Source organism: Scyliorhinus torazame, chromosome 17 (genome assembly GCF_047496885.1).
Source record: "Scyliorhinus torazame isolate Kashiwa2021f chromosome 17, sScyTor2.1, whole genome shotgun sequence".
NCBI lineage: Eukaryota > Metazoa > Chordata > Chondrichthyes > Carcharhiniformes > Scyliorhinidae > Scyliorhinus > Scyliorhinus torazame.
In genome coordinates, this window is record NC_092723.1 from 184,581,475 (window position 1) to 184,601,647 (window position 20,173).

At 42.1% G+C, this 20,173-nt stretch overlaps 1 protein-coding gene across 1 annotated transcript in view; it reads left to right on the forward strand.

Moving 5' to 3' along the window:
- gspt1 (G1 to S phase transition 1) overlaps positions 1–17,076 on the forward strand; it is a 56,577-nt gene extending 39,501 nt beyond the window's left edge. Inside the window, exons 10-13 of the mRNA XM_072481813.1 lie at positions 415–588; positions 4,211–4,300; positions 10,291–10,459; positions 13,835–17,076. Coding sequence (XP_072337914.1) covers positions 415–588; positions 4,211–4,300; positions 10,291–10,459; positions 13,835–13,887 — 486 coding nt within the window. The 3' untranslated portion in view covers positions 13,888–17,076. The remainder of the gene's footprint in view (positions 1–414; positions 589–4,210; positions 4,301–10,290; positions 10,460–13,834) is intronic.
- The last annotated feature ends 3,097 nt before the right edge of the window (positions 17,077–20,173 follow it).

The following is a 20,173-nucleotide window of genomic DNA, read 5'->3' on the forward strand; positions in this document are numbered from 1 at the left end:
TAGTTAAAATCCTAATCCAAATTAGGACCTGTTTTTCATAACTTCGGTACCCACACAAAAGGGGTAAATTGTGATTCCATGCAGTTCAGAGACACTTAATTCAACACTAAGATGAAGGGTCAAGTAGAGTGGTTTGTTAGTCTGCTCAGTGCTACACAATCCTGAGCCCCACATGTTCAGTTTCTTCTATTCTACTTAAATGGCAAACTCTTTTTTTTGCTTATCAGCATTAATTGATTTCTAATTCACCAGTTACTTTGGTTTATTTCCCAATTTAACGTTGGTTTTCGTGGAAAATTTGCCAATTTAATGACTAGCAAGCTTAAATATTATTTTTAGATCAAATCTGATTCCGGTTTGCAGGAGAAAAATTAAATATTAAACATGAAAAGACATGTTAATCTCTGTTTCCAGCACAACGTTGAAGTTCTGGGTCTCCTGTCTGATGACGTAGAGACTGAGACTGCAGATCCAGGTGAAAATCTAAAGATACGACTGAAAGGAATTGAAGAGGAGGAGATACTGCCAGGATTCATCCTGTGTGACCATGGCAGCCTTTGTCACTCGGGACGTACTTTTGATGCTCAGGTAACATTGTTGTACTTTGTTACAAAATGTTAGTTAAAAATATGTTGGGTCTAGTTGATTAAGAAAATTATCTGAAAATACAGGAAGAAGTTCGTTCTATCAATCCATCTTGATAAAATCCAGTTTCATGACCTGGTGGTAATTTAACTCCTTCCTAATTCTGCAAAAGTACAATTTTGTTAAAGCCAGTGCTCCATTGTTTTTACTTTTTCAGCCATTAATCTATAAAGCATGATGAACCTGTTACGGTTATGATTTCCTTACTTTGAATGCTCTCTGGCAGTCTTGGTTTTGCACACGGCTGCAGTGACTTTGATTCCTTCATCGAGTATGACTGCCAAATCTGGATGCAATTCTTAGACTTCATTAGAGTTGTCGGCTTTACGGCACGGAAGGAGGCCATTCAGCCCTTTGAGTCCATACCAGAGGGTATCTATAAAATACTATGAGGGATTGATAAAATAAACTTAGCCCAAATGTTCCCCCTTGTAGGCAGTCTAGAACGAGAAGTCACAGATATGGATTGAGAGGTGGATTTAAAACAGAGATGAGGAGGAATTACTTCTTGCAGAGAGTGGTGAATGTGTAACTTGCTGCCCCATAGTGCGGTGGAGTCTAAATCATTAAATAGTTTCAAGAAGGGGATTGATTTTTAAAAATTGGTTAAAGGGATATTGGGAACAGGTAGAGAGGTGGATTTGAGATCAGGAAGAGATCAGCCATGATCTGATTGAATGGCGGAGCAGGCTCAAAAGGGCAGAGTTGCCTACATCTGCTCCTAATTCCCATGTTCAACTCTCTGGAGCAATCCAGTCAATCCTGTCACTGTCTATCCCTATGACTTTACAAGTTTATTACCCTCAAAGTACCCATCCATAGAATTTACAATGCAGAAGGAGGCCAGTCAGCCCATCGGGCCTGCACCGGCCCTTGGAAATGAAGAACCTGCTCATTTGGGTTAGGTGTGCTCTGTGCACCACTTTCAGTTGCATTAGCCTTGTGCATGTGGAGGTGGAGTTGGCCCTGTTCAGTGCTTTGCACCAGAGTCCCCACCATATTTCTCCCGTGTCTCATCCAGCAGGGAGTATACTCTTTCTAACAGTCTCCCAAACAGGTCCCCACAGTCCTGTTTCCCCCCAGGTTGCCCACATCCAACAGTTCCTCTAACATTGATTTGATTTAAATTATTTGATTTGATTTAGTATACAGTGAAAAGTTTTTCTTGCATGCTATGCAGACAATGCATACAGTACATAGGGAAGGAAGGAGAGACTACAGAATGTAATGTTACAGTCATAGCTAGGGTGTAGAGAAAAGATCAACTTAATACAAGGTAGGTCCATTCAAAAAGTCCATTGAGTGTCTCCATGTCTGTGGCTATGCTGTTATCTCCTTGCTGTGCCGCAGTTGTAACCTTTCTGTCAGTCTGTGTAGAAGTCCCTTTCTGTCAGCGACCCTTCATGCTGTCTCCACCTCTTAAATGTGGCGTCCATTGTGGCTGGCCGAACCTTTTTGTGCTGCATTTGGGGGCCATGGTGGACATTTCAGTCAGACCATGTCTCGCTTGACTCCGGGTCTGGATTGTGGCTACTACCACTGGGCTTGTTGAATGTTTGGCTGGTGGGGATGGGAGTGCTGTTGTGGCACAGGCTCGGAGGGACGTCCGTATGCAGGAACTCTCCTCTATCCCATTCTGTTCTGGTTCCTTCACCCATCACCTCACTCTCTGCTGTGGTTGCCCAATGATAATATTGTAGGTTTTGGAGCCCCCCACAAATACCATGACCAATTTGATCATTCCAATGCTTTGAACAGAAGTAAAATACTGAGGTGATTAAACCTTAAACAAAATACAAATATGAAATGAAATGAAAATTGCTTATTGTCACAAGTAGACGTCAAATGAAGTTACTGTGAAAAGCCCCTAGTCGCCACATTCCGGCACCTGTTCGAGGAGGCTGTTACGGGAATAGAACCGTGCTGCTGGCCTGCCTGGGTCTGCTTTCAAAGCCAGCGATTTAGCCCTGTGCTAAACAGCCCCTGCAAAAAGAATATCCGTAGCTGGCAGGATATTGGAGACACTTCAGTCAATTGAAGTTTACCAAAAGCACAAATCATTTCACATTCAAATATAAACCCCTAAATTGGAAGATATTACAGATAACAGAACAAGGCAAGAGAACAGGGATGAAACACATTGCCTACCCACAAGTACTTAAAATGACATATGAAGTGTTAGTTAAAGGACAGAAATGAAATGAGCAGTGGTTAGAAGACAAACAAAAATGCATATTCAGGAGACTGGGGGCGATGGTGAAAAACTTATAGACACCAGCACTGCGGCAGTGTTTTGATAGAGGTGTGAATCTCCAGTCATCCTTATGCTCACTGATCTACATTTGCTCTTTCCAACAATGGAAGTCTACAATCTTCATCTTGTTTAAATCTCTGCACACTCATGGTCCTTTGTATATCTGAAACCTATAATTCACTGCATTCCTTTCATCGTGGCATTTTGTGCTTTTCCCAGTTGCTTCACCCTATCATTTACAGTCGTGCATTCAGCTATCTAAGCCCTAAGACTTGGCATTTCATTGTAAAACCTTTCTACTGCACCATCCTCTTTCTGAGACCTCATGGAAACCCACTTTTTTTAGCAATGCTTTTGGCTGCTCATCTTTTGTTGCAGAGACCCTTTTTGTCTCACTTTTGTGAAGAAAATTGGGATTTTGTCCTAGATTATGAGCACATTGTTTTACCCTGTTCACATCAAATTTTAAGAATTTCACTTTAATTCAAGCACTTTTTAGTTTCTTCCCCTGGCTTACTTTCTGTTCCAATTCAATATTTGTATTTTTGAGTGGTACTGATGATCTGAAATTATTCAGTAATCTATTAATCTTTTGAGCAAAAGCAGAGCTTTGAATGATGGTGCAAACTACAGAAAAATATTTTATTTTTGATCACGTTACATTATTTTGCAGCTTTTTGCCAATTGCAGAGCATTCAGAACTATTCGCAATTAGTCCATGTCTGTGTACGATCCAATCTGAACGATCAGACTTGGGCTGATAGTAACAAGTAGCATTTGCACCCTGCCAAGACCATCTTGATCTAATGATCTCTGCTCGTCATTCAGTAATCTTAACCATTGACATATCCCCTATTGTCAACATCCTGGGAGGCACTATTCAGAAACTAGACAAATCGCTTAAATGGCTATTGAGTCGCTCAGAAGCTGAGTATCCTGTGGCTGATTTACCCCCTGACTCCCCAAAACTCTTCAGTTGGCACCCAGGACAAAGCATTCCGCTTGATTGGTGCCTCTTCAAATATCCTCCTCCATTGTGCCATCTACAGAAATGCATATCTTTTGGGAGTACCTTCTCCACACAGGCTGCTGTGGAAAAAGCAGGTACAATGCTAGCTTTGCCAACAACACTCATTCTGTGAGTGAATTTTTAAAAAGTTATTTTTATGTCCAGTCCACTGTGTAGCACTTTAAAATCTTTTGTAACTTATTGATGTTCAGCATACTTATGATGTGCATTTTTGGCTGCTGGCATAATTTGCCATGTATACGCTTTCTAAAATTTAGTCTCCTGTTTAATTTTTATTGCAGATAGTTATAATTGAGCATAAATCTATCATCTGCCCAGGTTACAATGCAGTGCTGCACATACATACTTGCATTGAAGAAGTGCAGATCGCGGTAAGTCTGGAGAAGTTAAATAAACTATTTAATGTATTTTAATTTTCATTCAATAAATATCTACATAGTTCAAACTGTTTTAGAGAGATCTGCACTCTGAAGTGATGCTGTGATTTTATGTAATGAATATTGGCCTTCAGAATATGCAAGTTAATGCATGAAACTGAATCTTCCCACAAATGAATTCTTGAATAAATGTCAGTTTAAAAGGTCTGGATGAAAGCAGCTTTGTTTTTTAAAAATTAATTCTGACCATTTAATTGTATTAAATATCAGCTGCATTTTATGTGAACCTCATTAGCCAGGTTACAGTATCAATCTACTAATAATAACATTTATCTACATACCCATATACTTGCTCAATGTTTTTAACAATGATGGTTGCCACTTGGGTTGTTTGTGCAAACAAATAAGCTTTACTGTAGGACTGTCTCTCAAAACCAAGGAAAAGCAAGTCTTTTTTTCCTAGTGAGAGCTCTTGATTTTCTTTGCTTCAGTTCTGCCTCATGACCACTTCTTTATTACAGAAAATTATTTAGGTGGAAATGCTGATAGTGTTAGTATGGCCTAATTCAGGACATGCCCCTAAAACACTAAACTTTTAATATCACTCATGAACATGCATACAACTTATTATCTGGTTAAGGACCAGCAACCTTTTTTTTTTTTTTTTTTTGTAGATAAAACTTGAAATTCCAGATATTTATTAAGATTCAAATGTTTTAACCAGATTAATTTTTACCATACGAAAGTCAGCAAAACAAACAGTCCACACTATCTATCTTGCACTCTTAACATTCAGAATTAAACACTAATAAAAAGCAAAATACTGCAGATGCTGTTAATCTGGAATACAAACAGAAAATGCTACAGAAACTCTGACGAAGAGTCATACAGACTCAACGTTAACTCTGTTCCTCTTTCTACAGATGCTGAGCTTTTTCAGTTTTTTTTTTTTAATATGTTTTATTGAAATTTTTTTCCCAAACAACAATTTTTCCCCTCTTACAAAGCAAACGCAACAATAACAATACAGAAATTTTTAACAATACACAAGTAACAAAACCCCTTTATCTTTGACCTAAACTAAACTAAACCCCCCTTCCCCCTGGTTTGCTGCTGCTGGTCATCCGTCTTCCCTCTAACATTCCCCTAGGTAGTCGAGAAATGGCTGCCACTGCCTGGTGAACCCTTGAGCCGATCCTCTCAGGGCAAACTTTATCTGCTCCAGTTTAATGAACCCCGCCATATCATTTACCCAGGCCTCCAGTCTGGGGGGCTTCGCCTCCTTCCACATGTGTAGGATCCTGCGCCGGGCTACTAGGGACGCAAAGGCCACAACGTCGGCCTCTTTCGCCTCCTGCACTCCCGGCTTTTCCGCAACTCCAAATAGAGCTAACCCCCAGCCTGGTTTGACCCGGGCCTTCACCACCCACGAAATCACTCCCGTCACTCCCTTCCAATACCCTTCCAGTGCCGGGCACGCCCAAAACATATGTGCGTGGTTTGCCGGGCTCCCGCCACACCTCCCACATTTGTCCTCCACTCCAAAGAACCTGCTCAATCTTGCTCCTGTTATGTGTGCTCTATGTAGCACCTTAAATTGAGGAATTTACCCTGCTTGGGGCATCAGCCCACATACCCTCCTCTATCTCCTCCCCTAGTTCTTCTTCCCACTTTCCTTTTAGTTCGCCCACCGACTCCTCCCCCTCTTCCCTCATCTCTCGGTAAATTGACACCTTGCCCTCTCCGACCCACACCCCTGAAAGCACCCTGTCCTGTATCCCCTGTGTCGGGAGCAACGGAAATTCCCTCACCTGTTGAAGCTTTTTCAGTTTTTATTCAGAATGTTTTTTAAAATGCATTTTATTACAAACATGTATCAAAACCAGTTACAGCGATCAAACACCCCAGGAAACATGCTTCCTGACAATCAACTATACAGTCTGTACAGATTGTTCCTCTTTTTCACCCACCCCCTCCCCTCCCCCGTGACGAATAGCCCCTCAAACATGGTCACAAACATCCCCTACCTTTCCTCAAACCCCCCCTGAAGAGCCTCATAACTCATACTTTATCTTCTCTAATCGTAGGAAGTCCTACAGGTCACCCAACCAAGCCACTACCCTCGGTGGCGATGCCGATCGCTGCTGTGCGATCAGAGAGGCGAAGGCCAAGACATCGGCCTTCCTCCTCCGTGAGCTCCGGCTTCTCTGAAACCCCAAATATCGCCACCAAAAGGTCCAGATCCACCGCCGCCTCCACTATCCGGGCTAACACTGCGAGCACTCTCCCGACCAGAATCTTCCCAATTTTTGCAACCCCAAAACATGTGCGCGTGATTCACTGGCCCCTGCCCACACCTCTCTCACGCATCTGCTACCCACTGAAAGAACCTACTCATTGACCAGCCTCCCTGTCCTCCACCTCCTGTATACACTATCCATCACCTCCCATGGCTCAAACTCATGATTCTCGCACAGCTGCATTAGCACCGACGTCCGTTTTCACCCCCCCTCTTAAAATGCCTCCTCAACTGATTCCATATCTTCACTGTGGACTGCACTACCGGGCTCCTTGAATACCTACTCTGAGCCATTGGCAACGCTGCCGTAGCCCTCAAATTAGACCCCTTCCAAGATTCCTCCTCCATCCTAACTCACTCTACCCCTTCTCCTTCCCACCACTGCCACATCTTGTCCACATTCGCTGCCCAATAATGAAGCAAATTCGGCAATGCCAACCCAGCCTGCTGCCTCTATACCAGGGTCCTCCCCACCCTTGCCACCTTCCCCGCCCATACAAAGTCAGAAATGATCGTGTCCACTTTCCAAAAAGGCCTTTGGTATAAAGATCGGGAGAGCTTGAAAGATAAACAAGAACCTCGGCAGAATATTAATTTTCTCCACTTGGACCCTCCCTGCCAGCATTAAGTGCAGTATATCCCACCTCTTAAGATCCTCCCTGGCCTCCTCCACCAGCTTAATTAGGTTCCACTTGTGGAACCCCATCCATTCCCTCGCTACCTGAGTCCCCAAATCCCTAAACCTATCCCCCGCTACCGTAAATGGCATCCCCCCCCCCCCTAAATTAGCCCGCTGTGCCAACTTTCACTGGGAATACCTCTTTCCTCTCCATTCAGCTTGTACCCTGAGAACCCTCCAAACCTCTCCAGCAGGCCCATAATCCTTCCCATACTCTCCAACGGATCTGAAACATACAGCAAGAGGTCATCGGCATAGACTGACACCCGATGCTCCCTCTGCCCCCCCCCATAATCCCCCGCCACTCTGCCGACCCCGAGAGCCATCGCCAATGGCTCTATGGCCAGTTTCTATTCTATTCTAAACAGCAGTGGTGACAGCGGGCACCCCTGCCTCGTACCCCTGTGTAAGTCAAAGCTTTGTGAGCTCATATTATTCGCCCTCGCCCTACATACAGCAACTCTACCCATGCCACAAATCTCGGCCCAAACCCAAATCTTCCCAAAACCTCAAACAAATACCGCCACTCCAGCCGATCAAATGCCTTCTCCGCGTCCATGGACACCGCCACCTCCGGTACAGAGCCCCCGACGGATTCATCACCACATTCAACAGCCGTCTTGTATTACTCGCCAGCTGCCTGCCCTTCACGAAGCCCATTTGATCTTCTGCCACCACCCCGGGGACACACTCCTCCATCCTCCCCGCCAACAACTTAGCCAATATTTTTCACATCCATGTTCAATAGTGATATGGGCCTATACGACCCACATTCCACCGGGTCCTTCCCCTTTTTCAGAATTAGTGTGATTACTGCCTGTCTCCGGCAACTCGTGCCTCATTAAATACCCCAATAGATGTGGTGCCAGGTACGTCACAAATTCCTTGTAGAACTCCGCCGGGTACCCATCCGGCCCAGGGACTTTCCCTGATTTCATACCCCAGATACTATCCAGCACCTCCCTCAGTCCCAGGGGCACCTCCAACACCTGCCTCTTTGCTTCCTCTACCTAGGGAAATTCCAGCTTGTCCGGAACCCGCCCCATGTCCCCCTCCTCTCCGCCTCATAAAGTCCCTGGTAGTACTCTCTAAATGCCTCACTTATCTTCCCTGGCTCTGACACCACATCCCCAGCCCCAGTCCGTATCTTCAATATTTCCCTGGACGCAGGCTGCCTCTGCAGCTGGTGCGCCAACATGCGGCTTGGCTCGCCTTCTCCCCATACTCATATTGCACCCCCTTTGCCCTACGCAGTTGCCCTACCGCCCTCCCTGTTGTCGGCCTGTCAAACTGTTTTGTTCTGAGTTAATATGAGATAAATATGAATTAACAGGCAAACTGGTCAACCACAAACTACAGATCAAACCAAGATGGGTCCTACGAATTTCTCAGCCACCCAAATAGAGATCAGTGATTACCAAGAGTCATCAAAATCCTTTTAAACTCTTGTCAACTCTGTCTTCATCAAGGGATTGGTTCCTCTCCTTCAAAGAGCTAATCTGATTCCCAACTGACAGCAATTCCACCAGAGTTCCACGGGTTTAATCCTCGCTAAAAGGCACACTTCCAAATCTCTTTCAACAAATCCAGCTGCTCTTGGTTGTCATTTCCAGGTGAGCTGACTTCTGAGACTGCGTTTCATCAGGCCAGGCTACACTCCAGCCTCTAAATGCTGGCGTGGCCCCTGCCCCGCTGCTAACAACTCTTTATGGAGCAGGCAACTGTACTTAGAACATAAGAACTAGGAGCAGGAGTAGGCCATTTGGCCCCTTGAGCCTGATGGCTGATCTTTTGTGGACTCGGCTCCACTTTCCGGCCCGAACACCATAACCCTTAATCCTTTTATTCTTCAAAAACTATCTATCTTTATCTTAAAACATTTAATGAAGGAGCCTCAACTGCATCACTGGGCAAGGAATTCCATAGATTCACAACCCTTTGGGTGAAGAAGTTCCTCCTAAACTCAGTCCTAAATCTACTTCCCCTTATTTTGAGGCTATGCCTCCTAGTTCTGCTTCCACCCGCCAGTGGAAACAACCTGCCCGCATATTCAGCTTCACTGAGCTCAAACTCCTCACCGGGCTATCAATTGCTCCTGGGCTTCTGAGACCCAGATGCTTGAAGCTTGTAACTGCCACATCTTCAGCTCCAGTCTAAAACCTATTTGTGTGCGCTCACTTTTCTTGCTGTCAAAATACATAGTCACCTGGTCACTCTTCACACCAAAATCCCAGTCCTGAGGTTGGATTGAAAATGAAAATGCATAAAGCTTTCTTTTGAGCATGTGTGGGCTGTCCCCGTCTCTTTTCCACCACCACCGCTTCCCCCTCTTTCCTACCCACCCACTGCTCTCTGCAGGCATGCTGGGAGTTGTAGTCCCAACTGCCTGGAAAGCACCATAAGATACCCAGAGGCCTTGTGTGCCAGTCATGGAAGTGTGTGTGTGGTGTCAACTCACCAATTTGTCATAATGGCACAGATTAAATGTAAAGTTGAAGTAAGAATGAACTTGGGTATAAACCAATCTTCCCAAAACCTCCCTTGGATGTCAGCTTGATAAGATATTCACTGTTAAACCAGAGGAGGCCAATATGGGAAAAACTGCACATCAGAAATTGGAGCTTGAAGATTCCGGCAGATGTTTGGAGGGTGATATTAATGCTGGTCTTTTTTAAACTGCATGGTTTTGCGATTATGCCTTTTCTCTGACTTTAAACAGACGTGTGGGGGTTATTTCTTGTGTAGGGTAAAGGGTGGAACCATAAAGTTCTGGTTGAAGTCATAAAACGGGTGTCTTTTGTGACTTCCTTGAATTCTGACTTAAACATTGTATTGGAGGATAACTTAAGTTGACATCTTGGGAATAATGCATCTAAAATGTGAATAGGAATTTTACTACTTGCCCAGTGTGAAAGTATAATATCTGGTTTGATTCTTGGTACAATTCAGGCAAGTTTAAATCTAAATGAAGTTGAATAATCCCTGTGCAACCGTTCCTTTTTCTAGGCCTTAATCTGTCTGGTGGATAAGAAGTCTGGAGAGAAGAGCAAGACGCGGCCCCGTTTTGTTAAGCAGGATCAGGTTTGCATTGCTCGTTTAAGGACAGCTGGAACTATCTGCCTTGAGACCTTCAAAGATTTTCCTCAAATGGGGCGTTTTACCTTGAGGGACGAAGGTTAGCCACAGATTTTTGCAAAAGTCCACATTTTAATCTCTAAATGGGATTTGTTCACTGGATATTTCTAACCTTGAGTTCTCTAATTCTGTTGTGTAACTTGTTCATGACCATATGGTCAGATTAAATATTTGCCAGTACAACAACTTGACCAATGAAAAACTTGACACACATTTAGTAATTGAACAAAAGGAGCATAATGCAAGCATTCTTGGAATCTGTCTTATACAACCATGCATAATTGTAAATCTGTATCTTTTGTAGGAAAAAAATTTATAGTTTTGAAGCGAAAAATTTTGGTGGAGTCAGTAGAGAGAAACTGATTTGTTTTCTTCCTGCACAAACTTGTGCACTTTTAAAATTACTTTTTAAAAAGGAATCTTTAGAGCTTCATGTTCTTTGTTGAGAATTATGAATTGAGTTGATTCTTCATTTGTGCTAAGATATGAATCAATCTGACTATTACATTAAGCAGTTTGGATCGAGCTCCAGAGCATCGTTTTGGGAGGGAAGCTATCCTAGAAATACAGTGAGGAGTCCCCTAAGTTCCCAGGTTATGTTTGCATGGCAATTGCCCAGAAGTACAAACTTTCCTTTTACAATTCCCTTGCAGTGGGAACCATCTGAAAATTTGATTTAAATTGCAAATTCCAAATGGTTCTGACTGGGTTACACCGATAGCTATTCCTAACAAGTTAGCAGAAATAAAACTTCTTCTAACATCTGGGTAACTATTGCACAGGTCAAGGGGAGCACAATGGGTTAGCCATGCTGCCTCACTTCGCAGAGGTCCCAGGTTCAATCCCAGCTCTGGGTCACTGTCTGTGTGGAGTTTGCACATTCTCCCTATGTTTGCGTGGGTTTTGCCCCCACAACCCAAAGATGTGCAGGATAGGTGGATTGGCCACACTAAATTGCCCCTTAATTGGAAAAAATTAATTGGATACTCTAAATTCATAAATAAATAAAAACTGTTGCACAGATCCACATTGACCCTGCATGCGGCTCCACCCAATGAGACTGCCCCCCCCCCCCCCCCCCCGGGGTCAGGAATCCCAACTCACCGGAAACCCCTACCCACTTAGCTTATTCATTTACCTTCCCCCTGGCCTGTCGCGGACCATTAAACATCACTGGACCTTTTAAGTTTTCGCTGTTTTTAAAAAGGGGTGTGGTTTCCTTCCCATCACCAGGCTGCACTTCCAACACTAGGCCCCAGGGATGCACTGCACTGCTCAGATTTGCCTGGCCTGAGACATTATGTCGGCAGAAATAGGATTTTGGGTAAGAAACTGGGAACAGAGTGGCAATCCAATGCTGATTTCCACTAAGAGGGCCTTCAGGCCCACAGTCATTTTGAGTTACTCGCCGCAAGATTCCTAGCCTCTTATCTGCACTTGTAGTCACAATATTGATATGGCTAGTCCAGTTCCGTTTCTCGTCAATGGTAACCCCCAGGACGTTGAAAGTGGAGGATTCAGCGACGGTAATGCCACTGAATGACATGGGGTGATGGTTAGATTCTCTTGTTGGAATTTGTGTATACAATTTTGTTGTTGGCATTTTCACAAAATTCCTGTCAACGAGGAATTGGGTTTTGAAGTTTAGGACCGTGACATTTTCTGGCAATTCTGAGTTGAAGGTGTGGTTTAACCCAGTGGTTCTTGGCCTTTTTTGCTTCTGAGGCCCTGCCGTTCAGTGTTATAAAATTTAGCCCCACAATTAAACGTATTCTGTGTTTTGCTTAATATGAAATTTGTTGCTGGTACTAAGAAATAATTCTGTCTCGGTATTATGTCCCATGTTCATCCTGATCGACTTCTACTTAATTTGGAATGCTGTTGCCAAGATCGAAGGTGTTAATGGCTATATCTCGTATCCATTGTTACTGAGCTGAGAGGTGTGCCTGCTTAGCTGGCTCCTGTTTCCTTGACAACATGACTGGTCAATGACCATGAGTCCTGAGGTTACGTAGCAGTTTCTTGTTCTTCCTGTTCTCCACAGGGCTGGAAGTTGAGGATAGTGCTGCTGTTGATTTGTGACACTCCCAGCTGGAAGATAAAACGGTATATTCTGGATGCTATACTTTGGGGATTGATGCTTAATGGAGCATAACGTAAGCACATGTGCAATAGTCCACTGCCAGGAAGAATAAAAGATGAGCTTATTATTGAAATGGTGAGCGAGAGATTGCAGAGATCAGAGTACAGAGGGTATCTGGGTGTCCGAGTGCAGGAATCACAAGGCTAGTGTACAGGTACAGCTAGTAATTAGGAAAGCTAATAATGTAATCATTTATTGTGAGGGGAATTGATTACAGAAGTGAGAAAGTTATCTTCAATTATACAAGGCATTGGTGAGACCACATCTTAGGGTATTGTGTACAGAATTGGTCTCCTTATTTAAGAAAAGATGTAAATGCGGTTCAAAGCAGTTCAGAGAAGGTTTACCAGAAATGGGTGGGTTGTGTTATGAGGGAAGGTTGGAGAAGTTGGGCTTGTACCTGCTGAAGTTTAGAAGAGTAAGAGTCAGCTTGACTGAAACCTTTAATAATAATAATCTTTATTGTCACAAGTAGGCTTACATTAACACTGCAATTAAGTTACTGTGAAAAGCCCCAGTCGCCATACTTTGGCGCCTGTTCCGGGACACTTGAGGGAGAATTCAGAATGTCCAAATTACCTAACAGCACATCTTTCGGGATTTGTGGGAGGAAACCGGAGCACCCGGAGGAAACCCACGCAGACACGGGGAGAACATGTGAGAACTCCACACAGACAGTGATGCAAGCCGGGAATTGAATTTGGGATCTCAGCGCTGTGAAGCAACAGTGCTAACCACTGTGCTACCATGCTGCCCCTTAAAATCCTGAGTGATCTTGACAGGGTGGATGAGGATGTTTCGTCTTGTCAGAGAATCTAGAACTAGGGGTCACCCATTTACGATCGAAATTAGGAGAATTGTTTTTCTGAAGGTAATGAGTCTCTGAAAAACGTTCTCAAAAGGTAGTGGAAGCAGAGTCTTTGTACATTTTGAAAGCAGAACTAGATAGATTATTAACTCACAAGGGGGTGAAAGATTATTAAAATAGGCAGGAATGTGGGGTTCAGGTTGCAATCAGATCAGCCATGAACTTATTGAATGGCAGAGCAGACTCAAGTGGCTGCCTCCTGCTCCTAATTCATACATTTGTAAAATTGTCTGCGTGTTGGAAAAGAAGCCACTCGTGCACACTGCTTGAAACCTTGTTCTGGACCGCAGTCGAGAACCCACTGGTTAAACAATCCTTTAGCAAGTTTATTAAAACCGGTTTTGTGGTGCAAATTGTATTTATCAAAGCAATAAATTTCACTTTTGTTTCTCCCCTTCCAAAAGGTAAAACTATTGCAATTGGGAAGGTCCTGAAGCTGATCCCAGAGAAGGACTGAAAATCCACTATGTAATGCTGCACAATACTGTGATGAAAAAGGACTCAGCAACAGCCTACTTCACGCCTTCCTATTCTGGTTTTCATTGTCCTTCTGCCCATCGATATCTTTATCGTCTCATAAACTGCAAATTGCTGTAAACATGTCCACATTTTACGTCAGCTTTCTCATATTGAGAGCTCTGCTATGCCATTGTTAAAGCTACAATTTTAAATCCTCCTTTTCTGAAATCTGCTTCCTTAGAAATTCAGCAATAGCTACCTAACTGATGTGGACAGAATTGCCTGCAAAAATAAAATTAAACCAAAAAAGTTTATTTTATTCTGGCATCATTCTCTTTTGTGCGCATTCTTGCTCACCTGCTTTTTCCAACTAGATCAGGTTATTCAGATTGGCGTGCGTTCATGTGTTAGAAAGGCATCTGTAGAGATAATATTGGTTTGAAATATTTCTCGCATTTTGAGTTACTTTGGGAAGAATTCTTGTGAAATGAAGCTTTCCCCAGCTTGCCAGCTGATGTCCCAGCAAATGATTTCTTGGTGATTTAATTTTTACTTCCTGTCCTAATGTTTTATAAACCTGCCATGTACCCCCACAGTATGTTTGTGGTTTTTCCAACTTTTACAAAAGCATGATGCATTTTATTGTAAACCTTTTATGTGCTGGGTAACAACTATCATTATTCCAGTGCTGACAAAGATGTAATCAAAATTGTTAATTTTGAAGCGAGTGTTTCCCTTCAATTAATGCCACCTCCAAAAGAATCAAATCTTTCTTTACAAAGAAAAAGGTCCACAACAATTAAATAATGTGAATCGCTTGGGAAGAACCTCTGGTGGAGGGGGGGGGGGGGGGGAGAAATGAGAACAAAGAGCTGCTGCATGAGCTATGGTGTTATATTCCACTTTGAACAAGCAGTATATTAACATGGGTGTCTATCTAGGTTTGATTCTTTTGACTTGAAATGCTATTTAACATAATGGGTTGGAATATCTGTAACTGAGTTTCTATTTTCCTGCTTATAAGCACATTACATGATAGACCAGTTAGTATACGTGGGTGCACATGTAACAAGTTTGCAACTTTAGGTGGGGGATTTTAACACTTGCTTACAAGTTACATATCAAACTATTAAAATTTTCAGTGTATTGATTTTGAGTGACTATTTCTTAGATGAGGAATGAAAAAATCAGCTGAAATAGAACCTGTGTGGTTGATACAAAATGTGAGAAAATATAGTTCTTGTACATATTTGAAAACCTTGTATTTGAGACAGCAGTTATTTAATATAATGGTAAGTTTGTTACCGCTAAAGAGTCATGCAGAGGATTTTTTTTAATTCCCTCGCCTCGCAAAGTTACTATTCCAGTTAATGAAAGGGATTTATGAAAGAATGATTGGACTAGCCCGAAAGGACAGAACAATAAGCAATGGTATGAACGGGCCTATTCTGAAAAAACTGCAATTACATGTCATTTTGTTGTAAAGCAGCAAATTACATTCAGACTTTGGACAAAGATATACCTGAACACTAATCTAGAGCAAATTCAGTTGATGCACAGGGCCAGTACTAATGTGAACTGTGTGCTGCCTGTGAAATTGAGTGTACACATACAATCCCACAACGCCTAATCGCATTATTTCATCTATTTTAGTGAGTCAAATGATTAAACGGCAACCGATTTTTCCCCTTGATTTTCTTTGCGCTTACTTAGTTCCAGTTGTGCATAGAAACAAAAATCCCATTGTATGGTCAACTTGTTTTCAAAACAAAATAATCTGGGAATTTGCTGCTCGAGGAAAAGTTGGTGCTTCAATATATTAATGGCAATATTTCCCATGGTTTCTGCTATTGCAGTGTTTTTTTAAATTGGTTAAGTAGGTAAGTGTGTAAAGAAAATGCTAATTGCTGCTGTATGACATGCCCTTTTAATTGGGCAAATGTTGGCTTTGTCTTGGTGATCCCACTTGAAGTTGTCTGTTTTATAATGAAGTATCATTGGCACTGCACAAGCCTGGTGTAAAACAGCACAGCTGTTAAATATGACCACAGTATTGTATAGTATACAAGTTTCTTGTATGCATTCTTAATCTCGCAAAATAAAATTTGATTTCATTTCCATTGGCATATTGTCTCTAACTGGAGATCTAGCTAAGAGTACATGTTTGGTTTTGTTTTTTTATCATGTAAATGCATTCATGTAATTTTGTTAACCAAGATGAGCAGAAGGGACTGAAGTTTCCATCGAAGAGGCTTGCTTCGTTACTATTCTTTCCTGAAAATATATTAGTATGCTGAAAAGGTTTCATACAGGCTACTTTACCCAGGTTGTGGAAGGACTTCCATTTGTAAAACATACATTGCTAAAGATTTATACAGAATATTAATGGCAAAACCTTTGATAATCTGACTTGGTATGTTTGCAACAATTCTGCTTTAAAAGTAAAATTTTCTATCCTATTGACATCTATCTTGATCAATGCATTGTTTACAGTATGTGCAGTAATGAGTTTATTTTAGCTAAGTATATGGAGGATTAGCATCATCGCATCCATATGCACAAAATTAATGAATACCTTTATATAAGTGTACATACAAGGCTTTCTTAAGAGATGCTTATGATCTAACCGTGACCAGGCTATACAGATAACCAGGTGATACTAACACATTACCTTTTGCAGTGCAGGATATTGTTCACTAAAATGCATGGAATTCAATATCTGTTGAAAGCTAGAAGCAGAAAGTTGTATCAACTTGCTGAATTTCTCTGTTTAACTGAACTGAACTTCAGCTGTAAGTTGCTGCAAGTGATTTTTTTTTTGTCCACACTGTACTGTGCTTAAAGTGCAAATTGCACTTGCCCATGTATGTTATGATTTATTTCATTAACCAAACTACAGAAGGGGAAATAAAAGTGATCATAAGATGGTTGTATTATGGACAATTTCATTACAAATAAATTGTGTGCAATGGAACATTATCTCAGTGAATTCCTAGGGAATAGTCTTGTGGCAAATGGGTTATTTAACCAGAGATGACTATAGAAAAGTCATTCATTTGTTTTTAAGTGCTGACTCTTCACGTATGTATGCACATTTATCAGAGCTAACCTTGGTTGCCAAGATGAAGTTGCGTGTTGTGAAATTGTATGTGGGTGTTTAAATTACAATAAAGTTTTGTTGAAGGTATTTACACGAAATCATTTATTTGTATTCACAGGGTAAGACCAGAGATGCAAGTAAACAAAGTAAAGTCATTCTCTTCCTTTCGTTCAATAGCTGAACAGGCCAGGAAAATCTTGGGACTGTGCTCAACCTTGGTGGAAATGGAAGCTATTAAGTTGGTTCCAATTTCCTGGCTCAGATGATATTTGCTCTCCAGTCACTATCCAGTATCTCTGCTGAAAATGCCTTTAAATACCCACTTCAGTTTAACTTGCAGAATACATAAAGCTCATTTGTGGCTGCCAGAATGTATTTGTCTGAAGATCTGCAAAGATTTTGTCTTTCAGGAATAGCACTGAGGAAATGAGTATAGGAGAAACAGCAATGCATTTTGTTAAAAATAAACTTGCACATTCTCCAATTATGCTACACCAGATCAGCTTTTATTAAATCCACAGTTGTAGTCATGACAACTGTAGGCGTGCATTTTTCTGTAATTGAATATTGCAAAAAGCTCATCTTAATTAATAATTTTCAATTTGGTGGCATATCACATTTTTAAAAAAGGTTTTGTGCTCAGTTGGATTTGAAAACTAAAATCACTGCACTGTCCCTGTGCTACTTTGCTTCTCCATTAAATGGGGCACAAGGGCTAACCACAATTTGGTTGGGAACATTGAAACAAATTGTGGGAAAGGACTGCTCCATCTAAAAGAGTCTTAACCCAAATGAATTTACACTTTTGAAGATGTATAAATATCTAAGCAATAGATGCTTTTTTGTGGTAGGTTTCAAAACTACTTTTTTCACTTCATTTGTAGAAAAATTTCAAAAGATTGTTTTATTTTGAGTACTCTAAGCTAGACACCAGTAAAAGGGAAAGCCCCACCATAGTGCTTGTGTAAATGCAAAAGAATTGTATGGGGACCTGTGATCATTATGTGCCACACTCCATTTTGTAAATTGCTATTTTGCATGCTGCTTGTAAAGCATTGTGTTAAAGATGAACTTGCTTAAGCAATGTCACAAAGTTCTTCACAAAGTTTACAAAGCAAACTTTGACACTGAACTACGTATTGGGGCAGATAACCGAAAGCTTGGCAAGGGGGGAAGTTTGAGGGTATTAAAGAAAGAGGTAGTGTCAGAGGTTTAGCTAGGAAATTCCAGGTGTCAGGCAGGGCCTTGGGTAACTGGAAGGATGGCTACCAAAGGGTGAGGCTGTTAAATGGAATGCCAAAGAGTCTATAATTAGATGATTGCAGATATCTTTGGAGAGCTGAGCCTGGAAGACATTAGAGATGGTGAGCACTGAGGTTCTGGACTGATCTGAAAATGTGAATACTTTCAAAAAGAGAAAATCCTGGGCAATTTCCCCATCTGTGAGAGAAGGAAGGTAACGGTTCATTTCTGGATGACTTTGTCAAAGCTAGGCTAGCCTCTGTCAGGCCCAATAGTACTTTAAAAATTGCTTGACCAGGGCCAATATAGTTCAGGAAGTGCAGAGGTGATCAGCGAACAGGATTGAGTAGGGACACTAGCAATAGTTTTGGATGACAAGTTTACAGAGGGATAAATCTAGAAGACTAGTCAGGAGTGTATTGGAATAGTTGAGGCTGAAGGTAACAAAGGTATGACCTAGGGTCGAGGCAGCAAAGTCTGGTATGTTACAGGAGTGGAAAAGGCTGTCTAGTGTGAATATGCATCAAATTGGAACCCTACAATTCTTCTCATCTGACAGTTTGCAGAACTGAGGAAAAGAGGGCCTCTACGCTCACAAGTCTTAAGTGTAGCTGATGAACATGTAAATGAAAGGTTGAAATAGCAAGGAAGAATAGGTTGGGATCAATACAGATGTGCTAATCATTAGTGATCTAATAGCCCATCACAACTGAGGTTCCCCCAAAGGATTTGCTCCCCTCCCATCTCACCCCCACCCCAGAAGTCCCCAGGTAAGGATTGCATGACAGAAAAAGTTAGCTTCTAACTCCTGGGGAACTATTGTACTGATCGCCACCCCACAACTGCCCACCCCTCTCCACCAAAACCACAATCCTACCCACTTATAACCTACTTTCTCTTGGCTTCTGAAAGTGTTATGGACCTTTTAAACTTACGGCACTAGCTACCTTTAAAGTGGGTTATTAAAGGGTATATAGTTTGTTACCTCTGACTCTCCAGCTCTTGATTGAAGGTCTCTTGTATGTGCTGCACTACATGGTTATCACCCCAGACTGTGCAGCTGACTTTCTAGGTAAGCAACCTAGGATTTTTAGAGTATCCAATTATTTTTTCCAATTAAGGTAATTTAGCGTGACCAATCCACCCTACCGTGCAAATCTTTGGGTTGTGGGGACGAGACCCCACGGACATTGGGAGAATATGCAAACTCCACACAGACGATGACCCAGAGCCGGGATCGAACCCGGGTCCTCGACACCATGAGGCAGCAATGCTAACCACTGTGCCACCATACTGCCCTCAACAATAGGTTTCAATAGCCTATGATTACCAGGTGACCATCATTGGTGGGATCATGGTACCTCCTTGGTATTATTTGGTTTTTAATTGGAACCAAATAAATCATCTGCCTGAGTTGGTAAATAGGTAACCAGGCAAATCTGCTATTAATTGGGGAAACTTGATTGGCCAGCTAACCTTGCTGAGTGCTGAGAATATGGAGCACTGATCTTATAGGTTGCTGTGGGATATTTTACTAAAGTAACTCTTGGTGGGAAATGTAGAGGTAATATAAACAGAAACTTCCCGCAATCCAAGCAAGTAACATTTGTGCCATATGATTGCCAGCCAATGACCATCTCTTACAGGAGAGAATCTAATCTACCCTTGATGTTCAATGGCATTACCAGCGTGCAATCCCCACTATCAATACCCTGCAGGATATCATTGATGAGAACCTCAACTGCACCAGCCACATAAATACAGTGGCCATACGATCAGGTCAGAGGCTGGGAATTCTGTGGTACCTGATTCCTCAAAGCCTGTCCACCATCTACAAGTGTGGTGGAATACTGTCTACTTAGCTGAAGGAGTACAGCTCCACTACACTCAAACTTGATGTCGCCTTGGGCAAAGCAGCCCACTAACTTTAAACATTAAAACT